At 42.4% G+C, this 18,786-nt stretch overlaps 1 protein-coding gene across 1 annotated transcript in view; it reads right to left on the bottom strand.

Moving 5' to 3' along the window:
• Ryr3 (ryanodine receptor 3) overlaps window positions 1-18,786 on the bottom strand; it is a 369,298-nt gene that overhangs the window by 26,807 nt on the left and 323,705 nt on the right. The window contains exons 75-86 of the mRNA XM_087910876.1: window positions 16,982-17,081; window positions 14,241-14,347; window positions 13,829-13,880; window positions 12,816-12,872; window positions 11,515-11,614; window positions 11,283-11,362; window positions 9,057-9,133; window positions 6,814-6,887; window positions 6,543-6,560; window positions 5,838-5,918; window positions 4,987-5,075; window positions 4,009-4,137 (exon numbers count right to left, since the gene is read on the bottom strand). Coding sequence (XP_087767002.1) covers window positions 4,009-4,137; window positions 4,987-5,075; window positions 5,838-5,918; window positions 6,543-6,560; window positions 6,814-6,887; window positions 9,057-9,133; window positions 11,283-11,362; window positions 11,515-11,614; window positions 12,816-12,872; window positions 13,829-13,880; window positions 14,241-14,347; window positions 16,982-17,081 — 964 coding nt within the window. The remainder of the gene's footprint in view (window positions 1-4,008; window positions 4,138-4,986; window positions 5,076-5,837; window positions 5,919-6,542; window positions 6,561-6,813; window positions 6,888-9,056; window positions 9,134-11,282; window positions 11,363-11,514; window positions 11,615-12,815; window positions 12,873-13,828; window positions 13,881-14,240; window positions 14,348-16,981; window positions 17,082-18,786) is intronic.

Raw genomic sequence — 18,786 nt, 5'->3', positions numbered from 1 at the left:
ACCAGTTTGTATTTCCACAATAACCTTCTTATTTATGATCATTATTAACTATCATAGCCTCTTCTTCTTTTTTTTTAAAAAAACTTTAATCAATCTCCAAATTTCTCTTCAAAAAGAAATATCCAAAAAGAACACACATACTACCTCAAGAATGGAAGAGTATTGGTAGGATTCCCAAGGGAAAATCGAGACGAAGAAATATTGTCTACTTTCCCAAATCATACTGTTTTATCCCAAGTTATCTATGTTCAATTTCTTGTCCCTGGAGGCCAATGAATTCATGTTGGAACAAAACTGGTTGTTGAAAGAAATAAGTATTCACAGAATGCAAGCTTCTCTTTTGTGTTGAGTACTCCAGGGGAAATCTTGGTTGGCAACTTTCTCCTTTCTCCATCTACCCCTGGGTGGGATACTATTGCCCTCTCCTTAATGAAGCCCTTTCTTTTCTTTCTTTCTTCTTTTTTGAGTTTCAATGCAGTTTGCCTTTGATACATTAAAAAAACACCTCATTTTCCAGGAAGTTCACTAAGTTTTGTATTTATTTTTATGAGAAAATAAAATCTGAGTAAGCTAGATACCTCGAGATATGGACATTGAATGAAAATCTAATTGCCGCCTTTTCCCTTCCTTCTTTCTTTCTCTCTCTTTTTCTCTCTCCCTTCCTCCTTTCTTTTTCTTTTTCTTCTTCTTCTTCTTCTTCTCTCTCTCTCTCTCTCTCTCTCTCTCTCTCTCTCTCTCTCTCTCTCTCTCTCTCTCTTCCTTTCTTTTTCCACCACTGGGGATTGAACCTGGGGCCTCACACATACAAAGCAGTGACTCTACTATTGATCTATAGCCTCAACCCTTTTAAAATTATCTAAAATTTGATACAGGATCTCCTTAACCTAGCTGACTTTTAATCCACTCTCTACCCTAGGCAGGTCCTGAACTTGTGATCATCCTACCTCATCCTCCAGATAATGTTTTTCGTAGAACAAATTTCAACTCCATGATATATAAAAGAGCCACACTCTGAGATTTACTCTAGACTTAAAGAATGGGGAAAGAAGGAAATAATGGTACACAAGGAAGGGGATGGGACATTCCTCATGCTTTTTCTTGTTTCTTCTTCAGTTACTGACATTATTCTTCATAAGTCTCTCACAATTGTCCATGACTTCTCCAAAAGACCAATGTGCATCCTTCTTTATGCACAGTTTGTGTGTCTCTGTGACGACACCAATCCCTTGGGATCATAAGAGCTTTCTCTATCATTAAACTCCTCGTGTGTGCTGTGTTTGCTTTATTTCTTTGTTGTCTGACTCTGAGTTTCAGAATGCTGTTGAGGCTATCATCAATTCCACTTCTGCATGTTTGGTGCATAATAGTTATGATTAGAAGCATAATACATATCATCACTTTAAATCATGTGTGATCATCTCATAGCAAATATTTTTCATTATGCATATGCATATGAATTTTAAACTGTATTATCAACAGTTTCATAGTAGAGACAATATATTATGTTCTCCCCAGGAGCCAAGATGAGAACACAAGCTAAATGTTTTGTTCAATTAATAAATGAGCAAATATTTTATTCATGAGTTTTGTGGTTAAGATTACATAAAAATGAAGTGTCAATTATCCTTCAAAAATCTTGTGTTACATAAGACTGACATGGCTACTAATTATATAGACAGGTTTCCTACATACATCATTCATCTCTCTTCACAGCAGATAGACTGTTGTAGGAGATGCATAGAAGATGTTATGGAAGATCTATACAGAGAAGTCTCAACAGAAGAATCTCAAATGGCCCAAAGACACTTAAGGAAATGTTCAACCATTCGCTGATGGCTATCAGAGAACTGCAACTCAAAATGACTCTGAGATGCCATCTTACACCAGTCAGAATGGCTAAGATCAAAAATACCAATGACAACTTATGCTAGAGAGGATGTAGAGTAAGGGGAACACTCCTCATTGCTGGTGGGAATGAAAACTTGCACAACCACTCTGGAAATCAGTATGGTGGTTTCTCAGAAAATTGGGAATCAACCTACCTCAGGACCCAGAAATACCACTCTTGTGCATACACCCAAAAGATACTCAATCATACTACAAGGACATTTGTTAAACTAAGTTCATTGCAGCATTATTTGTAATAGCCAGAACCTGGAAACAAGCTAGATGCTCCTCAACTGAAGAATGGATTAAAAAAAATGTGGCACATTTACACAATGGAGTACTACTCAGCAGTAAAAAAAAAATGACATCTTGAAATTTGAATGTAAATGAATGGAACTAGAAAAAACCATCCTGAGTGAGTTAACCCAGACCCAGAAAGATGAACATAGTATGTACTCACTCATAAGTGGATACAGACTGTAAAGCAAAGGATAACAAGCCTATAGTCCATGACCCCAGAGAAGCTAAGTAATAAGGAGAACCCTAAGATAAACGTATATTGATACCCCTGGGAAGGGGGAATAGATAATATCTCCTGACAAAATTGGGAGCATAGGGGTGGGAGGAGAAAGGAGAGTGTAAGGGGAGAATGAGAGGAGAAGAGGAAGAGGAGGAGAATTTGAGGGAACAGAATAGTCAAGATGGGGGGAAGGACAGAGATGGAGAGCAAAGAAAGAGCTATCTTGATTGAGGGAGCCATTACGGGGCTAGCAAGAAACCTGGCTCTAGAGAAATTCCCAGGAATCCACAAGGATGACTCCAGCTAAGACTCTAAGAAATAGCCGAGAGGGCACCTGAACTCTCCTTACCCTGTAACCAGATTAATGACTATCTTAAATATCACCAATAGAACGTTCATCCAGTAGCTCATGGAAGCAGAGGCAGAGACCCACAGCAGAACACTGGGCTGAGCTCTCAAAGTCCAGTTAGAGAATGGGAGGACTGAGAATATGAGCAAAGAGGTCAAGACCATGATGGGGACACCCACTGAAACAGTTTACCTGAGCTAATGGGAGCTCACCAACTCCAGCCAGACAGGGAAGGAACCAGCATAGGACCAAACTAGTCCCTCTGAATGTGAGTGATAGTTGTATGGCTGGGGCAGACTGCGGGGCCAATGGCAGTGGGAACAGGATACGTTCCTGTTGCTTGTATTGACTTTTTGGAACCCATTCTCTTTGGAGGGATACCTTGCTCAGCCTAAATAGTAGGGAGGGCCTTGGTCCTTCCTCAAAGCAATGTGTCTTGCTCTCTCTGAGGTAGATGTGAGGTAGGGTGGAGAAGAAGGTGGAGGGGGAGGGAGTGGAACTTGAGATTGGTATGTAAAATGAAAAAAAGATAGCTCATTTTGCTTTGTTTTTTAGAATAAATGAAAAAAGAAAGAGAAAGAATACTAGAACATTAAGACATTCACTCTGAAATCCACTTGACATTACTTGACATTACTTCTTCCATAGTAAGAGCTCAAAGATTCAATTTTATTGTTATTTATTTCATTTTGTGACAAAGTTTCACTATGTTGCCCAGACTAGCTCTAAACTTAAGATCCTCCTGCCTTAGCCACCCAAGTCTGGGATTGTAGGCATGTGCCACCATAGGTAGGTTGGATTCTGTTCATTTTTTAAAATTCCCTACTAGGATATTGCTTATGTCATTGTTCCATAATTCTGTAAACAGTTTCTTCACTTCACTCTCTGTGCTTACTGAACATCAGATATTGATACATCATCAGATATTCTAGACTGAAGAAATTTAAGGTGAATTTATTTTTCATTCATATAAAGTAGTCAGTCTAGAAAAGGAAGCAAAATGTAATGAGGTAAATGAAAACCTCAAAAAGTGTGCCAACACCATAAACAGGTTCCAACAGGGGATCACAGACTATAGGTTCTCATAGACCACAGGTACCAATGGCTCCTTTTTCTAGATATGAAATTACGTCAGCATTAGGGCTGAGTACAACGGATGCACTGTGTGCATCCAAATACTCTAGAGAATATAGAAAATGAGCATGTTAAAAATATTCCATTTGCTGTCAACTCAGAACTCATCAGCACCTACCTGGATATACTCTGTAAGGGAATTAAAAATCTGCTTGGTGACGGCCAGAGCTTTAGAGAAATTGTGCTGTCCAGACTCATCTATGACGTCCTTTCCTGAGTAGTACCAATAGAAATCGCTGATTGATTCCTAAAAGCAAACAGTAGAGTTTGACATTTCTCTGACCGAGTTTAAGGAAGATAAACTCGATGGATAAGAAGAATTCAAAGGAATCCTCTCATATCTCTACGCCTCTGCTATGACAGGAGCCGGGGAGCCAACAAAGATGCACAGAGATAGCCGACCCCTAGCACGTAGTTCTCCACAGGGAAGAACGTTTAAGGAAGATACACAGCCTTTAGCACTTGGGAGACTATGATAGACAACATTCAAAGTGAGCTATGCTCACTGAAGATAACAGTGATTATCTATAGGTAATTTGATCCTTCTTTCTTGGCCACTGTAGCCGGGTCTTTACTGACAACACTAACCTATGCCCAGCATTTTGTGACAGATACTCTCATAATTAAGGGTCCTTCTGCTTTGTCTTTGAACACATGTTTTAAGAATTAAAACTTCCCTAAGTGTGAGGGCATAGATTACAACTCCTTCTTTGAGGGCTGGACTACATAGACATTCCCTGAGTGATGCGGGTCTAAGGCCTAAATTTGCAACTTAACAATGGTGTGAAAGTGCTATTGATTCAGTTGAAATTGTACTTGAAGTTCCGAGTGTTGTTTCTATCTATTTATGATGTGACGTTCTCTGATAATGCTAGTCAGGAGCCCAGGGTCAGCCACACAATCTTAAGAGTAAACCACCAAAATGCTGTAGTGTCTCATCTCACGAAACGATGATGCGCAATAGCTAGGTGTAGGAAATGCATCTCCAGCTTACGGGTGGCTTATCAGGATATAGTTCCATGGAGGAACATCTATATCCTGGACCTCCCTGGTTCTGCATGGCTGTTGCTAGCTCGTGTAACTGTAGATGACTCACCTGCAGCCGCAGAAGGTAGTCCACAGTGCTGATTATGATGTTCACAGTGGTGGTGTTGCCCATCTGAGTCCTCAGAAAGTTCTGAAAGTCTGAGAACACCAGAGCTGGGTCAGAACCTAGGCCCATTAGACCAAAGGGAGCCAGGCATACCCTGGTAACTGAGCTTAGACATGGCATACTATGTTGCAAGTCTCACTCAGAGAATATATTTGGAGCCGCAGAAATCCTGCTCTACTCTGAGCTCTGATAACCCTGCGACATCTAAAACAAGATAAGATCCAGGAGATGATATGAAAGGGATGGTGATTCTGGGAGTGATTTAGTCTTGGTGACACTAAACAGCAGCAGTCATAAGCCTAATGGTCATTCTATACAGCTTTCTTATTAAAGACTAGATGAACTTGGATAGCATGGGGGTTTGAATGAGAATGACCACCCAAAGGTCTCATATGTTTGAATGCTTGGTGACCAGATAGTAGAACTGTTTGGGAAGGATTGGGAGAAATGGCCTTGTTGGCGGGGGTGTGGCTTTGTTGGAGGAGGCGTGTTTCTGGGAGTGGGCTTTGAAGTTTAAAAGGGCCATGCCAGGCCCAGTCTCACTGTTTAGGCCTGCTGCCTGTGGATAAGCATGCCAAGCTCTCAGCTACTGCTCCAGCACCATGCCTGTCTATGTCCCACCATGAAGATCACGGACCAACCCTCTAAGCAAGCTCCAAAATAAGAATCGCCTCGGTCGTGATGTCTCTTCGCAGCCACAGAACAGTAACTATTTGAATCAAGTGGACACCACGGAATGGGAATCCTACGCACAGATGCTGCTTTCCCTCCACAAGCTAGCTGTCCCCACTCACCGCTGTTGTGTCCTTCACAAAGCAACTGGAGGAACCGAAAGAGATCTTGTGTGAACTCATCGTTCTGGAGCACCTTTTCACCTTGAAAACACAATATACATGTCAGCATTTGGCCTCTCAACAAGGAACCACCAGCTAAGGCACATGACTCCAAAATGACAAACGGCTTTGGAAATGAACTTTTGGACCGATGTTGAGAAACCCAACGAATTGACAGCCAAGGCTGCCGGGTACACAGCACAAATAGTAAACTGTTAAGGCCGAAGACACATCATGCGATGAGAACAATGAGGCTAACAGCAGTCAGTGACTCACAGCCCTTCAAACCCCATGCTTCGGGGGGGGGGGGGGGGCTGGAGAGATGGCTTAGAGGTGAAGAGCATTGCCTGCTCTTCCAGAGGTCCTGAGTTCAATTCCCAGCAACCACATGGTGGCTCACAACCATCTGTAATGAGGTCTGGTACCCTCTTCTGGCCTGCAGGCATACACGCAAACAGACAGAATATTGTATACATAATAAATACTTATTAACAAAAAACCATGCTTCACAGATAGAAGGCACTTCTTTAATTAAGCATTAAGCTGCTGGGTTAAACTCGACATGCAACCACCAGACCCAAGATGTGTCTGGACCAAAGCAATTAAATCCAATCTCTTAGGATTTGCACACCATGGTAGGAACTCTGACTAGAGAGTCACACTTACCACGCTCACGGACAATGACTGGTGATGAGAGGGAAAAGAGAAAATACAAAGTAAGAAACCCATAAATACTGTAACAAACTTTTCTTCAATTACAGCTAGCTCTATGAACACATCCAGCCTGGATGCTGGCTCTAGCAACATCAGATAGAAATGTTTTGCTCAAATGGAGCAAGTCTTTGTAGACAAAGAAATTGCATGCAAAGGCTGTGATCAGAAAGAGCTGAGATTTCAACCAGGAAGGGGATGACCTTGGCATTCATCAACTACTTACGCGTTCCTTCTTCTGTAACCATTCCCAGGCCTTCAGCTTTATTCTGCCTCTCAAATGCATTCAAATCAAGGACACTTTTAATTGACAAAAGAAAACAAAGTTCAGGGCTAACTACACTGGGAAAATAAATTTCTAATGTCAAGTATTTACAAAGAATATTTTGTCTCTTTATTATCATAAATAGACTAACATATAATAGTATGTTCAAAAAAGCCTGAAGCCCCTTAAGTTTGTGCCAAGCACTGTGGTTTATGGATGTGACAGCTCATAGACCTTGTCATATGTACAGAGAGGTGATGATTGTTGTTTAGTTTGAATCCTTTCTTATGGGTGAAGATTTAGAAAGCCCTCCCAAGTCAGGAAGAGTTGATTTGTTTCTAAGATTCCTAAACTCCACCCAGTGCTCACCTCCCACCTCTAGCTGCTTTCTCTAAAGATCACAAGGAATTGTGGTCCCTCGTGTCTAGGACGAGGACTGGAGGGAAAAACTAGATTATTTTGATGAATTCAAAGGCCACACCCTTTTATGGTTCCTGCTTTGTTCAAAAGCCAGTAACAGCTAAGATTAAGCCTTATGTGAAATGGTGTCCTTTGGTGTTCCTAAATTTGTGAAAAGTTGGTGTTTGTTTTGTCTCCACTTCCCCCTACCTTCCTGGCTACAGTCAAGTTTGTTTGAGGCAAGAAAAGCTACCCAGGTTGGGAATGAGAATGCTTTGGAATCAGATCACTTCCAAGTTAAGTATCCTTACGCTTTCCCAATAGTTTAATTCCTTAACAGATCTGAAAAGTGTCCTAGAGCAAAAAGTTTTCTAAAGGTATCGCTCTGAGGGGCATGCATGGCTGAGCCCAAGAAGACTAGCATTAGCTTTACTTCTGTTGGTACTCAGAGGACATGGTTATAGACTAGAGAGATATTAGCACTCTTTTTTTCCCCTTCTCGGGACTCATGGTGAAATTTCTATTGCTACCTTTGTTGTTTTTCTTTTTAAATTAAGAAACATTATTTTTGTGTATGAGTATTTTGTCTGCATGTACCATGTATATGCCTAGTGCCCATGGAAGTCAGAAGAGGTTGTGGGATCCCTTGGACCTGGAGTTTATGGGTAGCTGTGAACCACCATGTGGATGCTGGGAACTGAACCTGGGTCCTCTGCAAAAGCTACAAGGGCTTGGTCTCCTCTGACATCTCTCCAGGTGCTAGATGTGTTGTTTCCCCCACCCCAGGCTGTGCAATTAAAAAAAAAGGCTGCTTAAAAACCCCAAATTATCCCGCTGTTTTGCTACTTGGATTTTGCTGTGTTGGGTTGGGGATTGGGGCAAGTGGCAAGATAAACACAGGAAATGATGTTTGGACCTTTGTTGCTCTGAAGCTTTGCTTTGGGATTGGTGCCAAGCATTTCTCAGTTTCACTTTAATCCCTAAACACCCATGTTGAATGCTTTAATTTTCTTGCTGCTTAAGTATTTTACAGATATGTATTATCTGTGTAATAATCAAACCCATTAAAGTGTCTTAAAACCTCTGTGAGAAATCATCTGGCAATTAAATGAATGTCATTTGTCCCTCTGTGCTATCATTATAAATGAATTGTAAACAAATTTATCAGTATCAAGTACTGTAGCATACTGAGAGACCTCTTAGAGACCTAATGGAAGTGTCATGAGCAATGTAGAACTCAGTTGCCTTGATTTTGCCATCCCTGGGTCCACAGGTACTATTCTATCCTCAATGAGTTGGACCTGGCAATATTACATTTTCTTTTCCTGAGAGAGACAATAAACTAATAGACTGTAAGTGTTGAGAGAGAGGGAGAGGGAGGGAGGGAGAGAGAGAGAAAGAGAAACAAGAGATTATGCTGTAGCTCATACAGTCTCCTTGTTGCCTCGAGGTACAGTCAAGTAAGGTTGGCAAGATTATGAAATCTACGAAAAAGATGTTCATCCTTCAAATGTTCAAATAGAAGACATCATAGTCTATCTTAACTCTTGATACTTAGAGACAAATGAGTTGAGTAATTGTAACTTTGGTTTCTGACAGGAAATGATGTTTGTGGCTGATGGGGATTATTTCTTCTCTTAATGTAGTTTGAATGTATTCCTGAAGCCTAGGGAACAATAGCCACTCTCTGGGATTTTAAGGTAGTAAATGCCGAATCTTCTTAACAATTGCATGGTAAGGTAGATGATTTTGTGTGCCCCCTTCTCTTTGTTTTTAAGAGTGCTGAGTGGTTTCCCCATACTTACCTGCAAGACTGCATAAGACCAGAAAGGCTTTGAAAGAACCCAGCATCTTTTTTCTCCTTTAAGTAATCTAGCATTTTCTGCAAAGAGACACAGGTTAGAGAGAATCAGTGAAAACTGTGCCACAGCGCACGATCTTCCCGATTCTGATGGAGAAATGGCAAATCCTCTGCCTTAGAAGCACATCAAAGCAGACTCAGAACTACAGATAAGAATTACTGGTGTAGTTAAGAAAATCTAGCCTCTACGCCAAGGCTCAGGGACCATCTGGGAAGAGGCCAAAAACTGTAAGAGCAAGGAGACCAGGACGTCAGCTGAGAGGCTGTCTTCTCTACAGTACCAGGGAGCTGCACCCACAACACCTCAACACTAGGTTGCCTAAGTAAGGTGTGAACAATTTTACCACTAGATGACATGCCAATCTGTTTGGGAGAAATCCTAGAAGGTCCTATCCCTAGATGAAGAGCTACAGACAATCAATGACTACAGAAAATTAATAAGGGAGAATCAATCTTCCCCAAGGATGATTCACTTGATAGGTGATCCAAAACCAAGTGGTCAACCCTAAAGGCATGCATTGGGCAGCACTAAATCGACACAGAAGGTTGTATTTATATGCTTAAATGAATGCATACATGTAACAATAACAAAAAAAAACTGTGCATGAGTCAAAACATCTACCCAGGCAGTCAGATTTTATTGTATAAAGGTTTATTATTTTTGCTACTTCACCACAGTGTAGTATACCTTTGGTATTTGTGGATTTGTTGTTTAAAGTCTTTACTATTTTGGATGAGTGTTAGGATGGCGATATTGCAACGTTATTGTTGCTGAGGTATACTTCCAATCGCTCTTTCTTTGAGTATTGTTTATAGGAACAAGAGTTCAGACAGCAATGGGCCTGGTTGAGAGCACAGACATTTTTACTTTCTTTTCTCTGGTCTCCGATTTTAGAAAGGAGGAATTTTGTGTGACATAAAATTTTAGTATATTAAAAAAAAGCTTGCTGCAAGATAGTTAGCTGATATGTTATAGTGGAAGAAAGAAGCCAACAAGACAGAAAGAAAAATAACAATTCCTCAAGAGAAATTAAAAGCTTGGGAAGATTTAAAGACTAAGAAAACATTATGTCTAAGATATAAATTCAGAGACTTGTAAAGGCTCTGAGATGTACTTTTATGAATATTAAAGTTGTGTTTGAACTCACTTTCTTGTGCACAAGGATGCTCCAGGTCATAGTGGCTTTCAACCTTCCTAACACTGCGACCTTTTAATATAGTTCCTCATGTTGTGGTGACCCCCAACCATAAAATTATTTCACTGCTACTTTATAGCTATAATTTTGTTACTGTTATGAATCATAATGTAAATATTTTTGGAGAAAAAGGTTTGCTAAAGGGGTTACGACCCACAGATTGAGAACCACTGCTTCAGGAGCTACTCATAAATGCCTACCTTTCTCAACCATTCCAATTCAGACACCAAATGACTAGCGGCTATCTGAATACCGACTTCTCGTTTTATGCCCACTAGAACGTAATCAGCACGATAGGATGTTTCACTATTTTATTTTGCGGTCTGAGAAATTGAACACAGGGCCTCGTTCATGTTAAGCAGGTGCTTTGTCACTGAGCTATAGCGCTGACCCCTAGGTTTATGAGACAGAGAGAGTCTCACTCACTTTGTAGCCCGAGGTGGCCATTAACTCAAAACCCTCTAGCCTGAGCTTCTCAATTGAGGACTTTATTTGTATCCGCTCACTAGAACAACTTCAGCCTCTACAGCAGAACCAGGCATTGTCAGTAATCGGTAAGTAAGTGTTTCACGAATAGGGAATAAGTGAGTGAATAGCAGGAAGGCCAATTACTTGTGCGGTTTCTCATGGTAAAGCAGCTCACAGGTTAAAGAGCTGAAATAAACATCAGGGGCTTCAGAAACATCCCTTGAGTAGTTACAGTTCTGCCGGAAAATCTGAGGGAAAATGTAACGTCTCATTTCTTTAACTTTAGGTAAGAACCTCTTTATTAAGTATGCACATTCATGCAAACTTCCAGCTGTTGTTTTCACCCGTGTTTCCATCTCCTCTGACATAATTGGCCACCAAGGACAAACACCAGCTAAGAAACTGTGGATGGCCCTCTTGGAGCAAACTGAACCTCATCCGTGAGAACTGTCCTGTCCAATGAAAGTACCCCAGGACCTCTGCACCATCCCCCGATGCCATCTTACCTGTTGCACACCAGCATTGCCTCCATTGAGAATGGCAATTCCCAGCTTCAGCGTTTCAACTACCATGGGACTCATCTCACCTGCCAGGGTGAAGATTTGATTGACTCACCAAGGAAAGAGGTGGTAAATTATACCTGCTGGGCTTTCTCCAGGCTTGCTAATGTGACTTTAGGCCATGGAGCGTTAGCTCTGTGCTAGTCACCGAGGGTCTGCCTAGAAACAGGGACATCACCTTTGCTGGCACTTATCATTTGAAGGACCATCTCTGCGGCACCACGTTCGTGCAAGCGCGCTTGCTGATATAGTGTTTTCTGCTTCTCCATCTCCTTCTCCTAAAAGAAGAAGTCATATACGAAGATCAGCCCCTCCAGGGCTCACATTCCTCCCTTCTGCCCATGTTCCCCTTGAGTAAATGCAACGTGGCAGGATACGCTGAGAGTGAATCTTTCACAGCTTAAGAAAGGCAATACATATAACTTTGGATAAAGCAAACTTCTAAATTTTATTTCCAGACATGACTTAGCTTCCCCCAAAGAATCTACCCATAATTCACTCTCTCTTTAATGTTGAGGTTTCTACTCTTTATGCTGCTAGGTAACAGTGTTTTCACCTTTGCTATTATAAAGCAAATTATTATTATTTTCGTAGTGAAGAGCAGAAAGAGAAGATTGACTCAATGTGGTCACTTTGGGAAGAGGAGCAGGAAGATTCAGCCAAAGCTCTCAGTTTTAGCCTTCAGGGTCCTAGCATGAGGCTAGGACACACACTAACTAAGCAGTGTAGGTCAAGGTCTGGACCTGTCCATCACCCCTGTCCCAACTCCAGTCTTTCCTGCAAATCCACAAGCTCTAAGTCTTTCTCCTGGAGACAAGTTCCTCCTTGGATGCTTCTAGGGCTCTAGCTTTTCCATCTCCCAGCATGCAATTCCCTGCAAGTCAAGATTTAAATGTGCTTGTCTTCAATGTTTTATTGTACAGGAAACGTGCTTGAGGGGCCACCTGACTATATTTGCCTGAATGTAAGAGATGTCCCTGTATTTACACTGCAGACATGTTCTATCAGAACTGGTTACCAGAACTGTACTTATCTACGTTCACTTCTATTATATTTTTGGGTGCTTTGCCTGTCAAAGAGCATAGGAACCTAAAATTGTGCAGTTTTAGGAGTGCCGGGCTTCTGCACTGTTTTCAAATAAAACTGCCATCAACTGGTATTTCTAGAGTAGACACGACCATCCTAATGTCCTTGATTCTTTCATTTTTGGTGGTTTAAATTTGCCCTTCTCCAGCCTTTTTCTACAGTATATGGGAAGTAGAACAGTCCCATCAGAACCAACATAGGAGTGGGCATGGCTGATGAGCAGGATACCTGCTGCTTGTCAGTCACAGAGGCAGATGGCAGAGCCATGGCTAGACGTGCTGAGTCGGACACAGCAGTACAGTGAGTCCCATAAGCGAATGGCAGCTACCATTCTGAAGCCCCATCCTATTGGCCTGTAAGGGCCCCGGTTCTAATATCTTTATGGGAACTCACTTCAAATGTTTTTTCCTTGTCTTCATCTTCGTCTTCATCCTCAGCACTCTGGCAACTCTGGGTTCCATGGAGCAGGGAAAGGAGGACACAAACAACCAAGTTAGAGGGAATCAAATGAGCTCTTCTTTTTTGTTATTTTTTATTGTATTTTATAAAACAATCTTTTTTATTTTACATACCAATCTCAGTTCCCTCTCCCTCCTAAGCATAGCTCTTCTATGATACTTTGTAGGCACAAGGGACAGGTTATCATTCCCAGGCTCCCAGGGACCTCGGCACCTTGTGAAACTAGGAACATTCTGACCATTGCTGGGCTACAGTCTACTGTAAGTGCCATTTCTGTAGTCACCAAGGGGTTAAGGAACAAGAAAGAAGAACACGGAGTTCACATATCCAAAGGGGACCTGTTTTAAGCACAGACATGAGTTCCCTTCCCTAAAAAAGTTTTGATGTAAATGAGAACAAAGGATTACAAGGATTTGTCCCTGTTAAAACAGATGCCAGGGCCGTGACAGGAAGACTGGGATATCCATGATGGAAACCCTAAATTGACACTTTGTACTAGGGCCATGAGAGACAACAGAACAAAGCAATACGAGTTCCTGTTTGCCGTCATCTGTCTGCTCTTTCCTGAGTGTTTTACTCTCTGAGGACAGTTTCCTTATGACATTCAGCAGTCTAGAGTTTGTCAAAACTGGGTGGCATTCCTCTAGTCACTGTGACTCCTCTGGAACACTGGAACACAGAATGAACGACCTGGCCTCTCCCAGTCACTAACTGAAGATGGAAGACGGTCTTTGTGCTTAGGCCGTATTCAGTCAGCTTTAGAACTGGACTATGAATCCAGTTGCTGCTTTTTCTACAAAGTCTCAAGGTGCCACACTGACAGTGTGAGCGCTGTGTGATGCCTAGAACCTGTGTCATGACCAAACCCCCGTCTTCATGCTCACATGACAACTTGATATGCCCTAAGATAGGCAGATGGTGACAAAGTGGTAAGAACCCAGGTGTACCTTGGCCATCATGCTGGAGTAGGAGGTGTACAAAGGGTCATCTTCCAATTTGCTGGAAGAAAATATCAGAGAAAATATTTAGCAGGCTATGTTTTGGAGTCAACAAAAAATTACTAAAACCCATAAAATTCCTAGTTAAACACACTAGTGAACTAATTAAATTCTTCGACTCTGAAAAGTTGATCCAGCATTGGTTCAATATGGAATTTAGGAATAAAGTCATGATTTTAGGTCATTTCATCTGTAGTCTGCCACATATTATAATGAGAAGCCTGTCTTCTGGGCATTTCCTGGTGGCCATGAACAAAGCCTCTCAGTTCTGAAATCCCTTCTACCTGCTGCTGACACAGAGGGGCTGTTATGAGTGAGCCCTATCCCAGGCCTATGGGAAGAACACCACGAGGATGCTCACCTCCTCTCTGTGAGTGCGGTGCGGCTAAAATACAGAATGATTTGGTGAAGCGGGTCAGGCTGCTTTTCTGTCTCCTCCTCTTCCTCCTCTTCAACCCTGGGAGATTTCTACACAGAGGAACACAGGCGGATTTGAGGCACAGATCCCCGTACGCACCGTACAACTGCATATGAATAGCGAGAAGGCAAAGCGCAAGGCATAGAGGGCATCGGACAGAAAGCATCTACCAGCCGCTTGTTTCAGGGCAGGAGTCCTGAGGGTGCAGGGTTGCTGTAGACAGATACATTGCCCCAGCCAATCAAAGACACATTCCATTTTAAATTAAATGAAATCAAAGAAAGCAAATGGCTGACCACAGGAAAAGAGCTACGGACTCCAATCAACACTCATGCAAGCTGTGAGCACCCCAGTTCAGGAGGGAAACCCTGCTGTCACTTAAGAAACTGAGTCCCTCTAGACAATACATGGGATTTCTTCTGGCTTGAGATAGAGGTGAGACAAAAGCCATAAATCTCTGGGGTTATTCGGGGTCCAGTTGTATTATTTTAGTTTTTTTTTCAAGTATTGCAATGTTTATTGATAGGTAGCAAGTATATAAAATCAGGGCATGAACATGAGTTAATAAATTTAGCAGACTTAATTTCAATACTATAATAAGAGGAACCAATTAAAAAATCTTACCATAGTATTAGTCTAGATTTAACCTAACAAAAAAACGTGTCTCTTTGTTTCAGCTTCACACTCTACCCTAAAATGTACATTGTCCTGCAAAGCTGCCATGTAGGAGCCACAAGACTGGCCCTCCTCTCACCAAACCACTTCTCTGTGTTTCTAGAAAGGGAAGCAGCAGCTGGTGTTAGTGGCAACAGTGAAATTTTCTGGCAGAGGTCAAGTCAGCAGGGTGGTCGTACTTGGTGAATTGGTGAGAACTACCCAGGTTGTGTGAATGGTTCTGCAGCAGGGGGCTAAAATGCCACTTCCTGCCAGCTTCACACCAATCAGGAAAGTGGAAAAGCAAAGGCAGCACCTTTCTCATCAACAGGAGTGTGTGGGGGAAAGTAAGGGACCTAAGAACAAAGGGAAGGAAAATGACGAAGAGAGATTTAAAAAAAAGGGGGGGGAGGGGCTAAGACATAGAATGGTAGTTCAAAGAGGAGAACAGATAGAATAGAATGAGAGAAACAATACAAGATTAATGCAGAGAGCGAATGAGAATAGAAAATGAGAAACTGAGAGGTAAGGAGAAAAGAGAACACCATGGTGGCCAGAGAAGCGGGAGTGGGGGGGCTTATTTTCCCCTGACACAGGATGGGGCTGCACCTTTGTGATTCCTGTGGAGCGGTCTAGAGCATGTCTACTAGAGAGTGCATGCCAGCTTTCTGAAAGGCCGACACAGAAAAGAGATGCAGGAAAGAGGATTATTTAGATGCACCTTCCCCAGGGCAGAGCTATTGTTACGGATGTGGGGTTTTAGCAGGGGATAAGCAGGACAGGGGTCTCCTGCAACCAACGGTGCTCAAAACTTAACTTGGCACGGACTCCCCATGCCACAGCTGTGCACTTGAAGATACATTAGTTGTTAATGATGATGGAGGTAGGGCGAGGACGTTATTAGCACCTCTAATTGAAATTCCATCCTCTGGCTCCTAGGCCCGTGGGCAGCGTCACCCTGAGAGTTTAGTTAGCTCTTTTCAGGTTGACACAGCACACACATTCTCTGTAAATGCCTGACTTGCACAGCATACACAAACACGGCTAGAAAGATCCAACCCATTCATGCCTGGGTCCACTCCCAGTTTGTTCAGTACTTACAGCCAAATCCTGTACTAGTTTCTCTTCAAAGGAATACGCCTCTGTTTCTATCCAAAATCTCTGATAGCCATGGAGGAAGAGGTTAATAGAGCGGTGCCTGAGTGGAAGGGTGAGAGGGGGGTCAGGACAGTCGCTGGGTTCGTTAGTTTAGTTTGGGTGGTTAGCGGTTAGTAAGCCAGGACAGACTTTTTGTACAATTCTCATCGTCTGATTGGTCACATTGTTTTCTTTAACTAGGTAACTCATAAATACTGGAGTTCTTCCGAGCGCCATAACCAGAGGAAGACACAACATCCTTATTTAGCTTTACCGGGTTTTTACCAGCATTGCCATTGTAGTGAGAAGTAGCGGATTAGATCAAGTCTGAAAATGTTCAAATGTTCGCTTCAGACGACAGCTTAGTTGTTTCTTCAGATTAGCCCACTGATCGAGTAATACAATTGAAATTGGGTTGTAGCTTAGTGCCAAACTGTAAACCCTCAACTTCTGCTTTCGCACCTTCCCCTAGCCAAGGAATACCTCAGCAGGGCACTCCAGTGGGTCACTTAGGAAGGCAAGATCTGGGCCAGCTATGCTGTGGGCATGCCTGCTGGGTACCTCAGAGAGCCCGGCTGTGCTCTGGTGTCAGGCTCACGCCCCTTCCGCTAAGTCAGGAATGACTTCCTGGAAAGTTGGCCACAGAAGCGCAGCTAAGAGGAACTGTAGTAGCAAGCCGGGACAGGAATGCAGAAAAAGGACAAGAGCGGTCATTAAGCCCTGGTTCGTGTTTTGGTAGAACCAAAATCTGGCTGTCTCCCGCTAAAATCTGACCAATCAGAATTTTACTTTCTAAAAAATTGTACAAACATGTATTCTTATGGGAACATTAAATCATGGCCAGGAACGGAGGCATGTGCAGGGGATGAGCTGGCGTCCTTCAGTTACATTACCATTAAAATGGGAATTAGTCTGTCATACTGAGTTTTTTCATTAACCTTTTCCAGCCAAACACGTTGAAAGGTGATCAGGAAGAAATTATTAATTTTGTGTCTGGAGAGAAGCATACAGGGTTTCCTTTTAAACACCAGCACTAGATGAACAGCATCTCTATAATCAGATAAATCCCTCCAGGCATTTAGTCTGGAAGATTCCCCGGCGCTTAGATCATCACAAAGTAGGGAAGAGGAGCGGCTTCCTCCATTGCCTTCTCGGTGAGTTGGTTGTTATGAAATTGACTCAGAATCCTTCGTACTAGAGAGAAAACTCAGGCAGCTCTTCTAGAGCAACTGTCTTAAGGACGCCATGCCTCATTACAGGGATTCCGTGAACTTATCCTGACATATATAGGTGTAGGAATGCTGAAGAAATACCCGGATAGGAAGGGATGGTATCAACATCGTTACAAAAACAAAAAGCTTGATTTTGAGAGGGATGACTTCTGTCTGTCTGGTCTGGCCCTGGACAAGTGTTTGTAGAGCTGAGTTCCTCAAGCTACACCCTCAAGCAGGAGTTCTAGTCAAGAGAGGATGGTGAATGTCTCCTAGTGATTTCATTGTCTCTTAGAAAACAAATAAAAATTGTACACACGTCTACCATTTTCAATGGATATCAACTTCACCCTCCGAGAGGGCTTCACCATCCCCTGTACCTCGGGCTGACTTCCATTTTCATCTTTCTATTCATGAATTTATTTATTTATTCTGCTTGATTTGCTGTCACTTTGTTCCCCTCCGAGTAAAGCAAATCTAGTTTCCTGGGAGAGGCCCTATGGAGCAGGTGCACATCCCAGGAGCCGTGATTTCCCCACCGTCTTCAAAGACCCTGAAAAGGAAAACTCGCCTGGTTCTAGGCAAGGTACAGGATATTCTGGAGAAATAATGGTCAAGATTCTCCAATGGACGAAAGCAAAGACCAAGCATAGAATGGCCCCTGGTCTCATATTCTAAAGAAACATGCTGATGTATAGGATTCAGAATGCTTTGTCCAAGTCAGTTGGTTTTCCATGACCAGGTGAGGCTGTTCCCAGGGACGGGGACGTTGATAAATCAAAGGTTGTTGTTCAGTCACCAGCTCTGCGGACCGATTACAGACTTGTTCTCATGTACTCTCCAGTCTGTCCAGGGAAGGATGAGGCTGTCCTATCATTAGACACGCAGAGACAGTCCTAGTAGTCCATACAGGCCCTAGCTCTTCCTGATATTACTATGGTGTAGCTCTTCAATGCCCTCCACAGGTCATGCATTGAAGGACTGATCATCAGTCTCTGGTGTAACTGGGAGGTGGTAGACCCTTTAGATGTTTAGGTATGGTAGTACGGGTACTGGGACCCACTCTTGAAGGGAAATTAGGGCCTTGACCTTCCCCGCTTTCTGCCTCCTCACCTCTGTGTGGTGGGAAGATTAGCTCCATTGCTTATTTACTCCAATGATGTTCTCCCTCACCACAGACTGAAAATAGTGGTGCCAAGTGACTGTGAGCTAAATCCTCTGAAACCATGAACTGAAATAAATCTTTCTTTTAAGTCAGTTTGCCTCAGGTATTTTGTGGTAATGGAAACTGAACTAACTCAGATTTCCTTCCTTATGCTGGCAGAAGATATCCTACATGGTAATTTTTACTTCAAAGTACAAAAGACCAAGATAAGTACATTGTGCTTCTGTCTAGCTTCTTTGGGTATTTCTAGCCTTTCTTTTTTGTTTTAAGATAAGGACTTGCTATGTAGCTCAGGCTAAATTCACATGCATGATTTGAGAGC

The sequence above is a fragment of the Myodes glareolus genome, chromosome 10, assembly GCF_982192425.1.
Source record: "Myodes glareolus chromosome 10, mMyoGla1.1, whole genome shotgun sequence".
In the NCBI taxonomy this organism is placed as follows: domain Eukaryota; kingdom Metazoa; phylum Chordata; class Mammalia; order Rodentia; family Cricetidae; genus Myodes; species Myodes glareolus.
Note: the sequence above shows the minus strand (reverse complement) of the source record. Positions and strands in the feature narration are given on the sequence as shown.